The following is an 18,316-nucleotide window of genomic DNA, read 5'->3' on the forward strand; positions in this document are numbered from 1 at the left end:
TATGTCCAAAGAGGAGTTATAGTAAGATTTCCCACTGCGCTTATGTCCCCTCCCCCTCAGCAGATAGCAGAAAAAGTCGATTACCTGTTGGAACTACGCCACAATCCAAATCCAAAAATTATCCAGACATCCCTGTTTCCATAGCCCATTTGACCTTCCTGGGGAAAAAGGGATGGCTCTGACCGGTACATAAAGGAGGCGTAGGAACCACACAAATTAGTTGCTTTCATTATGGCACGTAGAGCTGAGTTCATTGATTTCGAGAGGGATGTAATTCTCCGATATCACATTGTTGGTTTATTTGTGTACTCATGCAATTTTTTACAGCCTACACCATCCAAAGCCGACCGTCAGTGATGTTATCATGAAATGGAGGTGTGAGGTACTACACGATCTAGCAACGCACAGAAAGACGACGGAAGCTCACCTCAGTTGACCAGACGGTACTCGGAAGGGTAGCTCAGCAATCTCGTCAGAAAATCTGACAGATCAATAACCAAGAGTTTAAGGCACTATGTACGGAGCTCTATAGCCTCCGTTTTCAGAAGAACGGCGGAGCATAATCCAAACATCATTAATCGCAATCAGCGAGCTCGCCTTGCATGTTCAACAAATGCAGTAATTGGTCCACAGAGCAATGGAAATCTGTTCTACAAATGATGAATCTCGTTAAGCCCTGTTCCGATCAGATAAGAGGATGTGGGTGTGGAGGTTTCCTGGAGAACGTCTGCTGCCGGAGTATCATGCTAACAATAAAATTCGGAAGAGGTGAAGTTATGATGTGGAGCTGTTCCTTATAGTATGGCCTAGGACCTTTGGTGGTTGTGCATGATATCACAAACGCCGAAGCCTTTTTTGAAAATTCCATGCTCCATTTTTTGAAAATTTCACATTAAATTGGATAATGCCCCATGACGTACTGTCGGTGTTATTCGAGAACGGTTCATGACATTAATACACAAATTTGGAATAGCTGGTGCAGAGTGCCAATTTTAACCCTATGGAAAAACCTATGTGATGAAGCAGAACAGCTAGAGAAGGCTGCCCAACACGTCCTACATCAGTAACTAAAATGGTCGCTGTTCTACAGAAGGAACAATAGAGGACTATACCTACTGCAGCCTCGTTCATTGTTGGGAAGATTACCCAAATCGGGTGGAGTGACGTTAATGCAAAAGTAACGTGTATGTAGGTACTTTATGGACGTGGTATATTGTCACTAGTCGGTCAGATGTGCGGCATTAAAAGACGTAGGATGATGCTACCATTCACCAGAAGTGTATTGAAACGACCATTAATGGTTCCTCCTAAAACTTTCACTAAACCTGGAATGAGTTTGGTGGCAGTCGTATAATGGTTCAGGCCTGTCTTGGGTGATTTTTGGTTAATTACACTGGTAGTTGTACATGAAACAACGAATGCTGATCTGTATCGTTGAATCCTGAACAAGTCGTTATAATTCAGCGATGGTACAAACAGGTCCTGTGTAGTTTGAGGTAGTACTTTGGGAAATCTATTTTTTAAACCCAGAGACTTATTCTTAATACAATTTGAACGTGTCTAGGATGTTCAAAAGCAGAATGGAAAGGCACTCCAAGGTATCCTGAATGAAATGAACTGCTTGACGGATCGTTGGCGGATTTTCAGCTTAAAATTCTAGTGCGGATTTTCAGCTTAAAATTGTAGTGCAGAATTTTAAGCTGAAACTATTTAACAGAAATAGTTTTACTTACACTCTGGCACGACCAGTAGGTCAGAGTAATTTACAATTTTGACAATGAACATGCGGGCTCGAACCGCGGTCATGTATGCTCGAACCACGGTTTACTCAAAGGCGGGTGCATTACTGCACTCTAACCCTTGACCACGCAAATAAATCTTGTTGAGAGCATAACTTGGTAGATTGATGCGGTAATTAAAGTTAGTAATGGCTACTGATGCTATTAAATTTTGCCATCCTCAGATCGTAATATTTGTTTCAGCATAACGTGTATTTCTTGGCGATATCTAGTTTCACTAGAGCAGCCTTCATAATCATAGGAGATCAGTATGAGAAGGTAGGAAAATGCTTCTTTAATTACTTGGAAGAGGGGTGTACGGGATTGTTCAATATCATGTTAATAAAGTGAGAGACACTACATCACGTGGTAGATTAAGTAATTAAATAATTAAATCGAAATGATGCAACTGAAAGGAATTAAACCACCCCAATGCCAAACACTTAAACTATTTAACGATGTTCTATCCTCAGAGGCCTGAAGACGGGAAACGTTGAGTTCAATTCCTTTAAATTGTATCATTTCGATAATAAATTACTTAATCTATCGCGTGATATAATAGTGCAGTGTCGAGCAATTCATTAACATAAAATGCTTCTTGTTGGGGCAAATGACGTTGTTTTTTCTTATTTTCTTTCATTTTCTTGTTGTGGCCAAAATTGTTTTGTTTCTCATTTCAGGTTCTTTCAGGAGCTGCAACCTGCTTCTATGCATTTATAGGCTTCGACATCATAGCAACAACTGGCGAAGAGGCGAAAAATCCGAAGCGCTCTATTCCTACAGCTATCATACTTAGTTTGGTGATTGTTTTGACAGCTTATATCACTTCTAGCATGGTGGTAAGTGTCCTTCTTGGAATTATGGGCGATATCCATAAAAATATTGTGACGCCAAACAATCAAAGGCCCAAACTGTACCGAACTAGTTGAACAACCTTTTTATTGCTCAGTTAATCTTGCACAGTCTTCATTCCAAACAGACCAAAGAAAGAATCTCAAAAATAACCATAATCATAATGCAAAATACAATGACAAATAAGAAACTGAATAAAGAATATTGCATGACTTTCTTTTGAAAATATCCTCCTAATTTTTGCATTTAAAAAATTATTGATAATATCAGCATTTATCCAATGCTCTCTCAAATTCAACAGATAAAATTTCAGTAACCCACTATTCTTTCCTGTGACAGAGAAGACCTTAAATAATTCTTTGTAACTTTCAGTTTAGGAAAAGATATTACAATTATAAAACGTAAATGAAATTATTACAAATATTCATGAATTTTAATATCATTATATGTCATCAAAGGATGGTAAATAAATTATGATAACCGAAATACAAAAACTAACTCGGCGTTTTTAAATTTTCACTAATACCTCCACAAGCTATCACACCTCGAATTAAGTCCACCGTACAGCCCTTTATTAGCCTGTAAAAATTTTAATATATATATATTAAAAGGTAGGAAAATGCTTCTTTAATTACTTGGAACGTATATATATATATATATATATATATATATGGTACAATATCACATATAAAGAAGTACATTTACTATATCTCAATTAACTGTGATTCACATTACGAAGGAAAAGGTGTTAGCGAAAGGATCAGTTTTTGAAAACCAAATAGTTCAATAGGGAATAAACGAAAGAAAAGAAAAACAAACTTATCAATGGTAAGTGACGTGGGAATCGTGGCTACAGATCTCTTGTCCGATGTTCTCTTCATCCATCGCTAGACGTGCCCTTAGGGCATCCAACTAATCAGGTCCGAGATATGCCCTCGTGGGTAGCGCGGTTGATCACCGTCCTCCTCGCACATACACTTGTTATGATGGATAGATCTACCGACTCTGAAAAGCGCTTAGCTCATCGTTTCACCCCCTACTGAGCAGATTCTGCTCCCGCTCAAGAGAATGATTGTTGCGCTGTAGTTGAAGGTTTTCATGCTCATCAACGACTTAGGCCATATTGTGTCGTGTATATTCTGCGGTCGATGTGCTGTTTGCTGACGAAAAACCTGAATTTTCGGGAGAAAAAACCATACTATCTTCGCCTGAGATCGACTAACTCAGCCATATTGCAAAAAAGACTCATAAAAATTCCTCAAGTCATTGATGAGTTTCGAACTCAGATCTTTTTCTAGTGTTGGGGAATACGGCGATTCTACTAGCTGTGCTACAATAACATCGATTTTTGCGCATTTCACGTCCATTCCAAATAAGGATTAATCGAGCATCAGCTTTGTAGAGTTGACTAGGCTTGCCATAAAAAGAGCTTGGTTCCATAGGTCCAATATTGTAGTTGGATCAATGAAGTCGTATTTCACTAACGGCCTTCAGTGACATGTTTCAATGGAATTCAAACTATTAGATGAGAGACATAAAGCCCTCTTTGGCGAAAATGAGAATTTTATTTCATTTCTTCAGAGAGAGAGAGAGAGAGAGTGAGAGTAAAAGATAAGAGGCTAGTGCGTAATACAGTGGTTTGGTCATTCTGATGCCGGACTTGTACGTAGTTCCATTACAACTAAAGCATTTAATCCCTTACAGTATGAATTTCAGTATTCAAACTATAGTGTGAATTTTGGGCTTCTGTTCATCTTTCTTTTGTGCACTGTCTCAGATCTATTCTGGAATATGCTATTGAATTAGAATTTCTGGAACAATCAATTCCTTTCCTACTTTACGGTTATTTTGTTTATTTATCAAGTCTCAAATCTTATTTTTATTTCCGCAGCTCACTCTGATTATTCCATACGATCGCATTGATGCAGATTCGGCATTAGTGGAAATGTTTGAGCAAAGGGGCGCTTCAAATTCAAAATTCATCGTGGCGGTTGGAGCTTTGGCAGGTCTTGTGGTGAGCATGTTCGGTTCCATGTTTCCGATGCCGAGGGTTGTCTACGCTATGGCAAAGGACGGATTAATCTTCAGGTAAGTTTATCAAAGGAAATTTTTCCTTTCGTTACTAGTCATTAATTGGACTGTGTTTTCATCAAACCTCTTCGAAACATTATCACATACTAGAATCTAACCATGTTATACGCATAGGACAAACGTTATTCATGTTTTCGCCAAATAACTGTATATCAAATAAATAAATAAGTGCAAAAAAGAAAAGAAACTCAAAAATTTTAAAAATTGGCTCGGCTACTGCTTTATTTTCGCTCGATTTGCTCTTAGCTGAGAATAGGCAGGAAGATCACCTCATCTCTTTAAGCCATATAGTATTTTATTTTATTAAAAAATATATTTAATAAAATAGTCGAATGAGGTCTGATAGAAATATTTTCTTTATATTAAGTATTTCTTATCGTAATTATGAAAAAAAAAGAACTTGTTTCTGCTTATAATGGCTTGCATGTATTCAACGACTCGTTTCTCATGAAGAAAATTCAATTCTATGACGTATTCAGTGTTCTCAGGAAGAACGTTCTGGAGGAAAACTGAATTCTCTTACCACTTGCAACAAATTACGTTTCTAGTTAAAAAGAACAAAATTTACACGAGCTTCATCGGGTATTTCCAACCCATAATGATAAGTTTCCACAATATAAGCGATGCCAGAAGGTGTAGTTGATCAAGTTCCAAATAACTTTAAAGTTATAAGCTCCAGGATAAGGAAGTTATAAGAGATTACACAAGTAGTGTTGAAGGCATCGTTATCAAAATTTTCTTACGTCCATTATATATAATGATGAAATAGAAGAAAATAATTTTGTTATTATGTTTCGAATTTTTATAAGATATTTTGAGCATTAGCATTAGTAGAGGCATATGATGCAAAGCCGAAAAAAAAAAAAAAAAAAAAAAACCCTATTTCACCAATCACCTATTTCACTCCAAATGCATGTCTAGTTCTGCCTTGAACTTATTTAAGTTTTCTACAATTGTCTTTCCACAATTTGAATCTATGTCCCCTCAGGTAAGTAATCTGGGCAAGAGGAAGAATCCCACCAGCATTGAGCTTGCTCTAACCATTCAAGACCTTAAACACCTCAATCAAATCACCTCGCAGGTGCCTAGTCTCCAGACGCTGCAATTTTCAGAACTTTGTATCAGCAACCCTTTGTTCCATTCACCAATCTCGTTGCCATTCTTTGTACTTGTTATAGCAACTCAACATCTTTCCTAAAATGAGGCCTCCAGGTCTGTATGCAGTACTCAATGTGTGGCCTGGCCACTGCCTTATACAAAGGGATAATTACTTCCTTATCCCTGCTAGAAAAATTCCTGTATATCATGAAAAGACACTATGAGCTACTCTTCCAGCCTGTCTCTAACCAATCTGATAGATTACTATGATGCAGTGACCAAGGAACCGGATGGAAAAAAATAATTTTGACAAAAAACTGCTCTGTACTGCTCTTTTTCATTCTCCACTGTCCTGAGTGTAGTACCACCCAGTTGGTAATTTCTCTGGGGTTACTGCTACCCATATGCAGTACTTTACACTTGTGAATGTTAAACTTCAGTTGCCACCTCTCAGCCCATCTGCTCAACTTTTCCAGATCCTGTTGCAGTAGTGTACTGTCATTACTGTCATTAAAAACCCTGCCTACCTTCGTATTGTCTGCAAACGTTTTAACTCTGTAGCGGTGAATGGCCCTTAGAGATTCGATTCATCCGATGCTCCTGCGTGTCGTATGCACTGCCCGTTTAACCAATAATCCTCGTTCGCATAAATCAATGAGCATTTCGATCAGCCGTATACAGTTTCGAAAGGAACTCTGCTAAAGGAATTACAGCTGCCTTATACGCCTGGCAGTGAAAAATATTCAATGCTTCTCATCAGTAAATGATTTATAGCTTTCTGAAGATGACGTGTCGATTTTTTTTTCTTTCTCCGTTAGCTCTACATCCTTACGTGGACAAAAACTTCATATACGGATTATGTGTACCATATAACCATAAAGCATATAATCCATAAAATTCTGTCTAGGCCTACTTTAATTGTTGAATGTACGAATGGATATGAAGATTTTGTATAACAATTTTCGCAAGATGGATGCGATGTGTGTGTGTGTGGTGCTGCCATCTATCCATGATAGTTGAAACTATCTCACACCAATATATTTTCTCTTCGTGTACAAGTTAGTGCAATTGCACCATTTCAGTACATAGCCAACTGCTTAAGTAGTTATAAATTGGCATTATTAAGTATATCTCATATTGTGAATACCTTCACAACGAGTTGCCATGATATTGCACTACCTCGAATAAATAACGCTTCACCTGAGGAGAAGATTCGTTTAATTTGATCCATATGCTTTTGCATATGAATCAAATTAAACGAATCGAACGGATCAACCCACCTTCCGCCAATAGAAGTGTAAAGGATTACGCAAGGTGGATGATGTTTGTGGTAAGCGAAGGAAGCGTAGAGCGTTATACGACTCAACGGCGGTTGACTGTTTCGGTTAAATAATATCCTCACCAATATGAAATAAGGCTTTGGAGTCTGAGCTGATCATTAGGATCTTTGGAGTCTGAGCTGATCTTTCATCACATATATTGCTACTAGCTGGAAATAACCAAGCTCGCAAATTGTTGATTGTCATCCATGAAGAGCAGTTAGAAAGATGGTCCAAATACATGTGAAATAGCTAGATTCTTTATTCTGAAGGTTGTCCCAAAGTTTTGAGGACGAAGGGGATCAGGATTTATTACCTATTTACCTCCTGAATAATCTTGCTAGTAGCATGATGGCTCATAGTGAGTTGTATAGCAGTGAGGAGTGGTAACCCCCTAATATTCTTTGTGTAACCCTTTATTCGTGGTGTAAGATTTGTGTGATTTTCATGGGTTAATAATTATACTTTCATGGCATGATATTCTTTGTATTTCTACAGTATAACAACTATCCATATTTACATGTTGTCAATTGCCCTTAGAAAGTATAATTTTCTTAAATTTTGCACGTGAGTTGAATGTCGTATACTAGTCAATTGAGAATGGTAATTCACACTGAAGGAATGGCGATGATTTTTAAGTTTAGTTTCAGAATTAGGAAAAGCCGCTAGTAGGACCAGCACTGAACACACTAACGCAGAACATTTTTCGATCATGAAATTGGAAAAATAGTCCCACCATCTCCATTTAGTAAGAAAAGTCTCTCCGGAACTTCTTTGAGGTTCCGGAGAGACTTTTCCTTCTATAACTACAACTCTTCCTTTAAAGTATTAATATTTTTAAATCGGTAACAAACTCTGTTTTCATCAATTCTCATTTCAGAAATCTCTCTCAGGTGTGGCAAGTGACAGGAACCCCCGTAATGGCAACCTGCATCCTTGGGCTGGCGACTTCTGTCGTCTCTCTCATCATGAGTCTGGATGTGCTGGTGGAGATGATGTCTATTGGTATGTTTCTCTTTTCTACTTCGTTAGAAAACTCATTACCTCATTCGGTAGATATTTCTAGTTGTGTGATACGGAAAGTATTAGATCTTTGTTTTAATAATATTTTCACTTGTAAAAATATTTCTTGTAATAAAAATTTTCAGCAGGAGAAAATTGGTCAAATGTGTAGTTGAATCAAATCACATCTTGAATGTATGACAATGTATATGTTGTCTTTTGTCGTACACTGGTGTGCAAAATTTAAGGACCAGTCAAGTTTTCCCCTGTAGTTGCTCATAGGAGTGGCCTGGATATGGGAAAATCATACCAAAGGAACCTCGTGAGGTACAGAAATGAAGGAAACAAAACGGTACAGAGGAACTTTATTCAAAAATGGCAACATAGCACTGGCTGTCATGATACAGATGCATCACTGCCAAAGATGTAACAAAGGGAAGAGGTCGTCCCCAGTAGGAGATATGGCCACCCCTAATGTCGATGCAGGCTTTGCACCGCCTGTCCATACTCAGAACAACGTTGTTGATAAGGTCTTGCGGTAACATCGTCCATTCCTCTGCCAGCACCATCTTCAGCTGGTGAACAGTGTATTAAGTTTTGTGTGGCTAGGCGTCTCCCCAGAGCGTCCCATATGTGTTCGATGGGATTTAGATACAATACAATGTCCTCACGAACAATGTCATACGAACAATGTCCTCACTTTCCAAAAACATATCATCATTTGCAGTGCGATGAGGTGTGGCGTTATCATCCATAAACACGAACTCTGGGCCAATGGCACCTCGGAACAGACGCACATGGGGAAGGATTACCTCAGTACAGTAGCGTACACAGGTTACAGTACCGCCTTCCAGTATCTGGAGTTGTGTACGTCCATCCAAGATAATGCCTCCCCAGATGAGAATACCTCGACCGCCATATGGCCACCCCTAATCCCTTTCGGTGACGTTTGCGGGGTGATACCGTGTGCCAACCTCTCGCCAGATTAGCTGACATCCAGAATCGCTGCTGAGACTGGATCTACTCTCATCGGTAAAGAGTACCTTAAGTAAAGATTTTGTGGTTGTAACCTTTAGAAATAGGGTTGGTCCTTAAGTTTTGCCCACCAGTGTATTAAGTTGCAATAATGAAAATCAAAAATGCGCTTCTGATATTTCGTCATAGTCAAAAAACATCCCAGTTACATATCTTGGTGTTTACACAGTGTTGAAGAACATGAAAATGCAGTGAATAGCTATTACAAAATATAAGAGCAATAAAGCACGATCTTTCCTACATAAATAATATTGTTAAATATATGCATACCTTTTTTGTAGGAAAATCCTTCAACTCAACGCTCACACCCAATTGATCCGGTCAATACATTATGTAAAGGCCCAAGTTAAAAACGTGATATAAACCATTTAAAATCTGCCTTTTACATAATGTATTAACCGGATCAATTGGATGTGAGCGTTGGGTTGAAGGATTTTCCTACAAAAAGGTATGAGATGTTCTCTTATATTTAACAATAGTGAATATCTATGAAAAGTATTTTAGAGTAATTTTTCGCTCATATGGGAAGTGATGTGCTGGCAAACCGAGCATTAAAAAAGCAGTTAGGCTGATGAATGAGTGTTGTAAGCAGCTTCCATTAAAGTGTAAAGTACATACGCTAGTGACCTGATCTGTAATAGTACTTCAGAAAAGGTTAAGGTGGTCAAGACTGAGTATGAGAAAGCACTAGCTATAAGAGCAAATAATGGGGACAAGGAGTTTGTCATGTACGTGAAGTCAAAGAAGAAGAATATAAATCAGATCGGTGTATTGGGTGTGGGAAAGTCTTAGATAACCCAGCTGATGTTGCTGATGAATTGAATAGGTACTTTGCATCAGTCTTTACTGATGAAAGACCCTTCATGCTGAGGAGAGGCTGGACCAGTTAGGCTGAGCCATATAAAATTAATGATTTCGAAATTACAGATGACTGTTTATTGGGAAAACTTTCGAGCCGAAAGGCAAGTAAGGCTCCTGGAGTTCATGACATATATCCAGTAATTTTGAGGGAGCGGCCAGAGAGTAAATTGAACTCTCTGGCCGAAACAGTGAATTCAATTTAAACAAATTCTACAGTTGAAACCAAGACCACTGAGAAGGGAACAGGGTCGAATCACGCAGCATAATGTATTAATACGCACTGCTCCAATTTGTAGCGTATCAAAGTGTTTGTCGTTTTTTTTTTTTTTTAAGTGCGATCTTCAGACTTAAATATAATATTCCAAATGCGGTATAACCATAGCATTGTAAAGAGGGATAATTACTCCTTCTGTCTGCTAGCAAGGGCCCTATAAATCATAGACAGCACTCCACATACCTTCGTAACTACTAGTTTGTACTACATGGAAAATGTCATGTCCGAGTGAATCATAATATCTAGGTCTTTTTCGCTGTTGTTGTTGTTGTTGTAAGGTTTCAGACGAATCAGCAACTTTAGCCATATTGCGCCATATGTCTGTAAATTGCATACGTTCTATGATCTATTTGCTATTTGCGCTTTGTAAAACCCGAGTTTCCGGGAGAAAAAACCATACTGTCCTTGCGTGAGACTGACTAACTCAGCCCATGAAAATTCCTCGCCTCACTAACAGGTTTCGAACTCGGGTATTTTCCGCCAGGTGAAACCACCCTTTCTACTTTCAAGTCATCAGCAAACTTGTACAGGTTCCCTTGGAATCCTTCATCAATACCATTTATGAAAATTAGATAGAGAACAGGCCCCAAGAGGTCCTTTGAGGATATCCATCCTCACCCTGGTCCGCTTCACTGTCTGCATGATCTTTGGTAGGTTTTGGATGTTGGACTTTCTTCCTCGCTTCAGTTATATAAGTACCTTCTTTCCCTCTTTTCAATCGATCATGACGACTTATTTTGGATTTTATTTCAGTCTCTTTCTGCAAGCTGCCATAAATGAAATCCAACCACAGCTGACTGTGCCTTAATCGGTGTTTCTCTCCCCGCAGGTACTCTGATGGCCTACACCCTTGTGTCCACCTGCGTTCTCATCTTACGTTACCAACCACCGAAAACAACCCTAGTGGAACTGCTGCCCGAATCTATTCGATCTGCTTGTCCCACCCCTTCGAAAGAGGCGCCACCTCCGATTATCACCGGGATGACGACCACAATCCACACGAAGCGAACCAATCGATACGACTCTTCAGACAGTGATGAAAACTCACCTGCCGGTGGAATGGACCAACCGGACATTCTGAACGGTGTCAGAAACACCGATGACGAATCACTTGTACCTGACGCAAACCCGGGCGAGCAGAGTTACGGAAGTGTACCTGACGCGCCATCTGGCGGTGGCCGTTTTTCAATTCCCGAGAAATACAAGAAACTTTTCGGCTACTTGTTTCCATACCGTTGGCTTCAGCCCGGACCAGCGTCAGGAAGTACGGGAAGGTTTGTGATGAAAGTTGTGGGACTCATGTATCTTCTCATCATCACCTTTGACTTAATCATTGTGTGCGCAATGCCTGCCTTAGAGTCGAGAAACGCGGCAGCAGTGTTGTTCTTTTTGGTATGCTTCCTGGGAATCTGTGTGTGTCTGGCAATTATCGCGAGACAACCTCAAACCAAGTGAGTATTCAGTTTGTTCCTTGTTCCTTATGGTTACAAAATTCCGAGAGAATCAATATATATATCTAACTAATTACTGCATGAGCCTAGCTACGAAACAAAAAATAAAATAAAATAATTTGTTAAAATAATATAACAATATATTAACAGTATACAAGAGAAAAAAATACCGATAAATGAAATATAATAATAGATTGTTAATTAAAATGTGACTTTATAATGGACAGTTTTTTTGAGATTATGCAGCCTTCAACTTTTATTTATTCCTTCAGGTGTGACCTAAAGTTTAAAGCTCCGTGTGTGCCGCTTGTGCCTGCAGTAGCCGTGACGGTGAACATTTACCTTATATTTAAACTGTCCATCCTCACCCTGATCCGCTTCACTGTCTGGATGACCTTTGGTAGGTTTTGGATGTTGGAGTTTCTTCCTCGCTTCAGTTATATTTAATTTTTAATTTTTAACCTTTTAGAACTTTACAGAATTTGACGCTGTTAAAAGCTCAAGGATACAGTAACACATGCATTTAATTAGACCGTGGTTCAAGACACGTGTGAGCTATATAATCTTAACGATAGTATTCATCGTCGAAATTATTAATTGTAAATTCCTCTGACTTAGTGGTTGTGCCAAAGTATAGACAAAACGTTTTTGTTTTAAAGAGGTTACTGTAGCAACAGACTGCATACCCTGTCATTGAATGTGCATTGGACTGTTTAGATAGGAGGAAAAAGCATTTTCATTGTGACAATAGTTTTTATTGAAGAGCAGCGTAGTATTTATTAGTGCAGTGTGTAACATGGATTTTTCCTTGAAGAACGCGTGTTTTTAATTTGAGACATTGCGTTTGTGAGTGGTGCGGATGCAGTCCTCAAAACGCTGAGAACAAACACATCAAATACACTGAAAGGAGTGGCTGCATCTCTAGATGAGCACGGTGAATATTTCAGTTATTGAGTTTTCTTCTGATTCTTCCATTATATCATGATTTCTCTTTTTTCTTTCTTTTTTTTTTTTATCAATTCTCGAATAGCCAGCAATTCTGATAATCAGTATCGCTGCAGTTGTTATTTCTCTTTCTTTCTTCCTTTTTCTCTAGGAAATATTCCGGTGTTCACTCCGCAGAACTGTCCTCCCAGCCGTATGGGAGAAGCCGTAATTTTTTTTATTATGAAAACCACAAACACGAGAGGTATTAGAACCTATAGTACTTAGTACCGTGCTTGGGTTGGAGGTTGAGAAGACGAAAGAAGATATTTGTTGACATTGGACTTGAACTTCTGTAGATTGTAATTTTCAGGAAATACGTATGAAGGAAGGTTGTTCCAGAAAAAGGCAGTTGAATGAATAAACGAGGAAGATGAAAAGTTGGTTGTGTGAGTTTGAAGTTGGACAGTAAATGGATGTTGGCTGCTGGCGGCACGTGTTTAGACTGTTTTGAAAGAGAGAGAGGGAATTATTGAAGCCAATTCAGAAGAACAGTGCCCATGGAAGTATCTGTAGAAAACGCGTGCAGCAGAAACAGTACGTCTATGAGACAGCAAGTGGAGAGACTCTGTTAGAGAGGAGTCTTTAATTAAACTAACTGCCCTCTTCTGAATGGAATCAAGAAGACTCAGAGAGGTTTTGGGGGCACCACCCCAGATGTGGGAACAATATTCCATGGTAGGGTGGATTTGCGATTTGTACAGAGTGAACAGCTGTTTGCAAGAAAGTGACGCCGAGAGCGAAAGAGAAAACCAAGTTTTTTAGATGCAGAGGAAGCAATATTTGTAATGTGCTTGTGTCAAGAGAGATTAGAAGTCACGGTAATTCCCAAAAGAGATATATCATTTTGCCTAGAAATCGGAGTGTCATCAAAGATAAGCATAGGAGCAGAAGAATTCCTTTTGCGAGATATAAGACAAGACTGAGTGTTAGAAGGATTGAAATCAACTAGGTTGTCTTTGCCCCACTGAAGAATTACCTGGAGATCGGCATTTAAGGAATTGGTAGCGGATATTCGAGAAGTTGAAGCTGTTTGAGCAGGGCAAGGTTTCTCAAAATGGAAAGTGGAATGCAGTGTGCTATCATCGGCAAAAGTATGGAGAGGATTTCTGGTCAATAAAAGAAGAACATTAATGTACAAGAGGAAAAGAGTGGGAGAAAGAACTGAACCTTGGGGGACACCAGCATTAGTGGAGAAGTTAGAAGACAGAGAGCCCCCTACCATTACCCTCAGTGAGCGATCAGAGAGAAAACTGGATAACCAATTACAAAAAACAGTTGGAAAACAATAAGACGAAAGCTTGTTTAGAAGACATTTTTGCCAAACACAATCGAAAGCCTTTGAGATGTCAAGAGCAACTGCTTGTGTTTCATGAAACTTTTCCATTGAATTTGTCCATAAATGGGTAACATAAGCCAGAACATCACCAGTGGATCGACACTGACGGAATCCAAACTGGCGATCGTTGATCAGACGGAAGGTTTCTAGGTAGTTTAAGAGTTGGCGGTTAATTGATTTCTCTATTACTTTAGAAAGAGCAGACGTAATTGCAATGGGACGATAATTGGATGGGAGGGATTTGTCACCCTTTTTAGGAACTGGCTGGATATGAGCAAATTTCCAAGCAGATGGAAAAACACCTTTGGAATAAGAAAGTGAAATAAGGCTGCGAAGAACAGGAGTAAGTTATGTAGCACAGGTTTTGAGAACAAGTGGAGAAATACCATCAGGACCTGGATCTTTCTTAGCATCAAGATTCTTCAAATTCCTTCTGACATCCTTTTGACAGAAGACCATAGGAGGCATTGAATATAGCGTGTTGGGAATGGGGGCAGGTGTTTTACCAAGATCATTAATACATGAGTTGGAAGAAAATGGGATGCTAGCAGGTCAGCTTTATCCTTGGCTGAAGTGACAACAGAACCAGCTGGGGTTTGGACAGAGGTGGGAGCAGAGATGGACAAATGTTGCGGCCAATAGCTTTGGCAAGAGACCAGAATGCTCGGCTACCATTAGGGCAAGAAGCACGTTTTCTACTCTTAGCCTGTTCAAAATCTAGTTTGGACGGATTAATAACTGCTTTACAATTGTTGCGAGCTTTGGTGTAGGCAGGAAATGAAACTGAAGAATTGAAAACAAGCCAATTGCGATATGCAACTTTCTTCTGTTGAACAGCTTTAGCACATTTATTGGAAAACCAAGGTTTAAATAAAGGACGAGATTTTAAAGTGGAGTGTGGGATAAATGATTCCATTCCTGCAAGGATAATTTCACTGATACGATCTGAGCAAACGTTGATATCAGAAGTTTTGAAACAATAATTCGACCAAGGAAAAGAAGAAAAGAAGTCTCGCAGGTCATCCCATTTTGCATTCTTGGAATGCCAAACAACACGACGTTATCTCATGGCTATTCCCAACGTCGTGTTGTAATGCCAAACAACACGAGGTTGTAATGAGAAAGTCAAGTTGCAAAGAGAAGAAGTCAAAGAGCTCCAAGTGATTAGTGGATTTGGGAGAACGGTAGGGGCAACAGATGAATTCGACACAATAAGGTAGAGAGATTTTAAGCCAGAGAAGGTCGAAAAGAGGAGATTCCAAATTACCAAGTCTCTGAAAGGAATATCTGAACAGACATATGCACAAGTACCACCTTTGAGGCGAAAGGAATCATATAGGGAATAATTAGGGCAACTGAGATGAGCAGTAGTTGAATCAACAGCTAACTGAGATTCTGCTATAAAAAGTACATGGAGTTTGGCAAATTGCAATTGGAGATGGACATCGTTGAGATTAGAACTGAGACCATGTATATTTGTGAAATTAACTAGGAAGTGTTTGGGAGGTTTAGATCTTTTCGCAGATCTTAAGCTTACTCTATTAGTTTGGCAATTCATGGTGTATTCAATAGTAAGAAAAATTGGGAGGGGACATGCTGTATGAAGTAATGAAATTTGGGATATGGCTTACACATGGTATGAATATACATAGATCCTTGACATAACGTGACTTCGACAATGCCCCCCCCCCCGCATACACACTACTACTCGGATTCCCTCCAGTCGCTATCTGGCAGAGTAGAGGTAGCAAGATTATATACACTAGCTGATCCGGAAGCCTCCTAGAGAGTACTAAAAGGTTCGGTCCTGTGTACTAACTAGCGGCCGGCCTACGAACACCGTTTTAGAGCTGTACCCTCGAAATGTAAGGAAGATTGGATCTTGCCATGATGTCCATCTTAACCTCAAAAGTCATCAGTCATACTGCATGATGGAAGAGGTGGGGAAGGGTTGACCGGAACTCAGCTCTTGAGAGTAAACATGGGTTCCACCACTTCAAGCCTCTAATAAGCAAAGTGGTGGTATTGCACTGGTTGATGAGAGTCATCTACCACCTAGTATTGCCTGGTAACACAGAGGGGCGGCATTCCTCCATGTTGTGTGGGCACCACACCTCGACCCCTGCTTACGTTCGTTCACACTTGGGTGGTTACCCACAGTGTGCTTGCGCATGTGGGTTATACCCAGGATTACTAACAGTCCCACCATAGTGAAGGTACAAGCAGAGGATTTGGCTGTCACAGACCCTCGGACTTTGCCGAAATTGGGTCCACTTGACTTGATTTGAGTGTCACCTGAATATCAGTTTCATCAGCGCTTTAGACTCCCAGGCGGTAAGTACAGCTTGTCTGGCATATCTGAGAGAATGTCTGCGACAACCTCAAGGATCCCGTATGGGATCACTTCAGATCACGTACACTACGATCGACGTTGTTTCTGCCTATATCCCACCTGAGTCTGTTGACCAGACCAAACCATTGAACGCGGCAGGGCACTAATTAATTACACTGCGTCCAGAGGGCAAAATCTTCTTGGTCTCTGATTTTTCACACTTGATAGGCATGAAGTCAATTGTTCAGGGTTACTCTTTCAGTACGATCATGAACCAATTTCTATCCACTTTGATCTAACCGGTCCTAACTTCGCCGAATACAGATTAATTGAAAAGAAAAAGATAATTTCACCTAAATTTTTGGACCAATCCCGATATCTTTACACTGCCTCTGCAATTCCCTGGAACTTACCAGCACACTGTGATGCTGACCTTATCTGTGATGTATTCACTCGCTAGGTACATTTTACTGGGGAGTATGCTGCTGCGAAAATATTAAAAATTTCATTCCAATCTGAAAGCTGGTGGAACTTCGACCTCCACAAATATTTTCTTTACACGATTTCCTGTCATAAAATATGAAAAGAATCTAATGACGTTAAAGACAAGTTCGCCTTCTCAAGAGCAAGGGCATTATTCGATAAACTTAAATCAACCGCTATAAAAGCACACACACTCCGTAAAGGTAGAGCTTTTTATACGAACAATAGATAGTTTCCATTAAAATGCCTTGGCCCCTTCATAATTGGACCCCTCAGGTCAATCTTCAACAAGATCTTATCACATATTTTTTCTAATACCTGGTGCACTTATTTAATCAGGTCTCTTCCCAACTGAAAAACTGCCACTCCCCAAGAATGTTCAGATGTCCCCGCGTTCAAAAGTCTTCTAAAGGACACTTCTTCCTTGTCTGATCAGATGTATTCTCCAGGATCAGCCATCACAGATACCTTACACTACGCGATCAAAGGAAGATCAATAACGAACCTTGTTTCAACTACAACTGCCATTATCGATGCATTTGAAGAGAAGCCGAAATGGTCATTACATACATCGATATTCAGACCGCTTTGATGCTGCTAATATCCAATCGCTTGTGGATGTGCTCGAGAACCACTTTTGCGTTCATGGTGACCTCTGGTTTTTGAATACGCTCCTCTGTGAGAGGACTGTTGTTCTCAAGTTTGGCGATCAGACGATAACCAGAACAATTAATGTGGATGTTCCACAAGGCGGGGTCCTCTCTGGTCTATTATTCACGGCTGCAATCGTCCCGTTTATCCATGGGCGGCGTAATATGATATCATACGCCGGTGATCTCAAAGTGCTCACCCGCATCGAGTGCAATTCTTCCTACCTGGCAACTTCCAGCATGATTAACAGTATCCAATCTTCCTTCCATTCAGCAGAGAAGAATCATCTTTGTAATGAAAAATGTTTGCGGGCATCATCTTCCAGCCAAACATCTGGGAGCAGTGTTCATGGCGGGGACAACCATGAACGTAGATCAAAACCTGCGCTTATCTGTCACAGCAACCAACTCTGCATAACGGACAGGTTCTTACCTAAAGAACTTCTCTCCATCATGCTGAAACTAGACTGCAATCCCAAGAGATTCGTCACTGCGCCCCTGACTTGGGGTACCGTCTTCTTTGATAAGTTCTAATAATGTGTCTCAGCTCATACGAACAAAAGTTTTAAAGTTTTTATGGTCCATAAAATCTAGATGTGTTTCGACATTTATGTTTTTGAATTAGAAACTTGAACAACAAACAGGCATCAGCGCATGAACACATACAGATTGAAAAAAATTATTCAGTTTATTTCTAATAATCTTTGAATAGATTTTATACCCTGAGTTTAATAAACTTATGCCTCTATAATTATCGCAGTCATTAA

At 39.6% G+C, this 18,316-nt stretch overlaps 1 protein-coding gene across 2 annotated transcripts in view; it reads left to right on the forward strand.

Moving 5' to 3' along the window:
• LOC150076009 (solute carrier family 7 member 14-like) overlaps nucleotides 1–18,316 on the forward strand; it is a 297,653-nt gene that overhangs the window by 274,429 nt on the left and 4,908 nt on the right. For both annotated transcript variants that reach the window (XM_090387702.1, XM_090387703.1), the window contains 5 exons: nucleotides 2,459–2,617; nucleotides 4,522–4,718; nucleotides 8,019–8,143; nucleotides 11,140–11,761; nucleotides 12,034–12,161. In XM_090387702.1, coding sequence (XP_090243828.1) covers nucleotides 2,459–2,617; nucleotides 4,522–4,718; nucleotides 8,019–8,143; nucleotides 11,140–11,761; nucleotides 12,034–12,161 — 1,231 coding nt within the window. The remainder of the gene's footprint in view (nucleotides 1–2,458; nucleotides 2,618–4,521; nucleotides 4,719–8,018; nucleotides 8,144–11,139; nucleotides 11,762–12,033; nucleotides 12,162–18,316) is intronic.

This window comes from Mastigoproctus giganteus, chromosome 13 (genome assembly GCF_048544385.1).
Source record: "Mastigoproctus giganteus isolate SK-2022 chromosome 13, ASM4854438v1, whole genome shotgun sequence".
NCBI lineage: Eukaryota > Metazoa > Arthropoda > Arachnida > Uropygi > Thelyphonidae > Mastigoproctus > Mastigoproctus giganteus.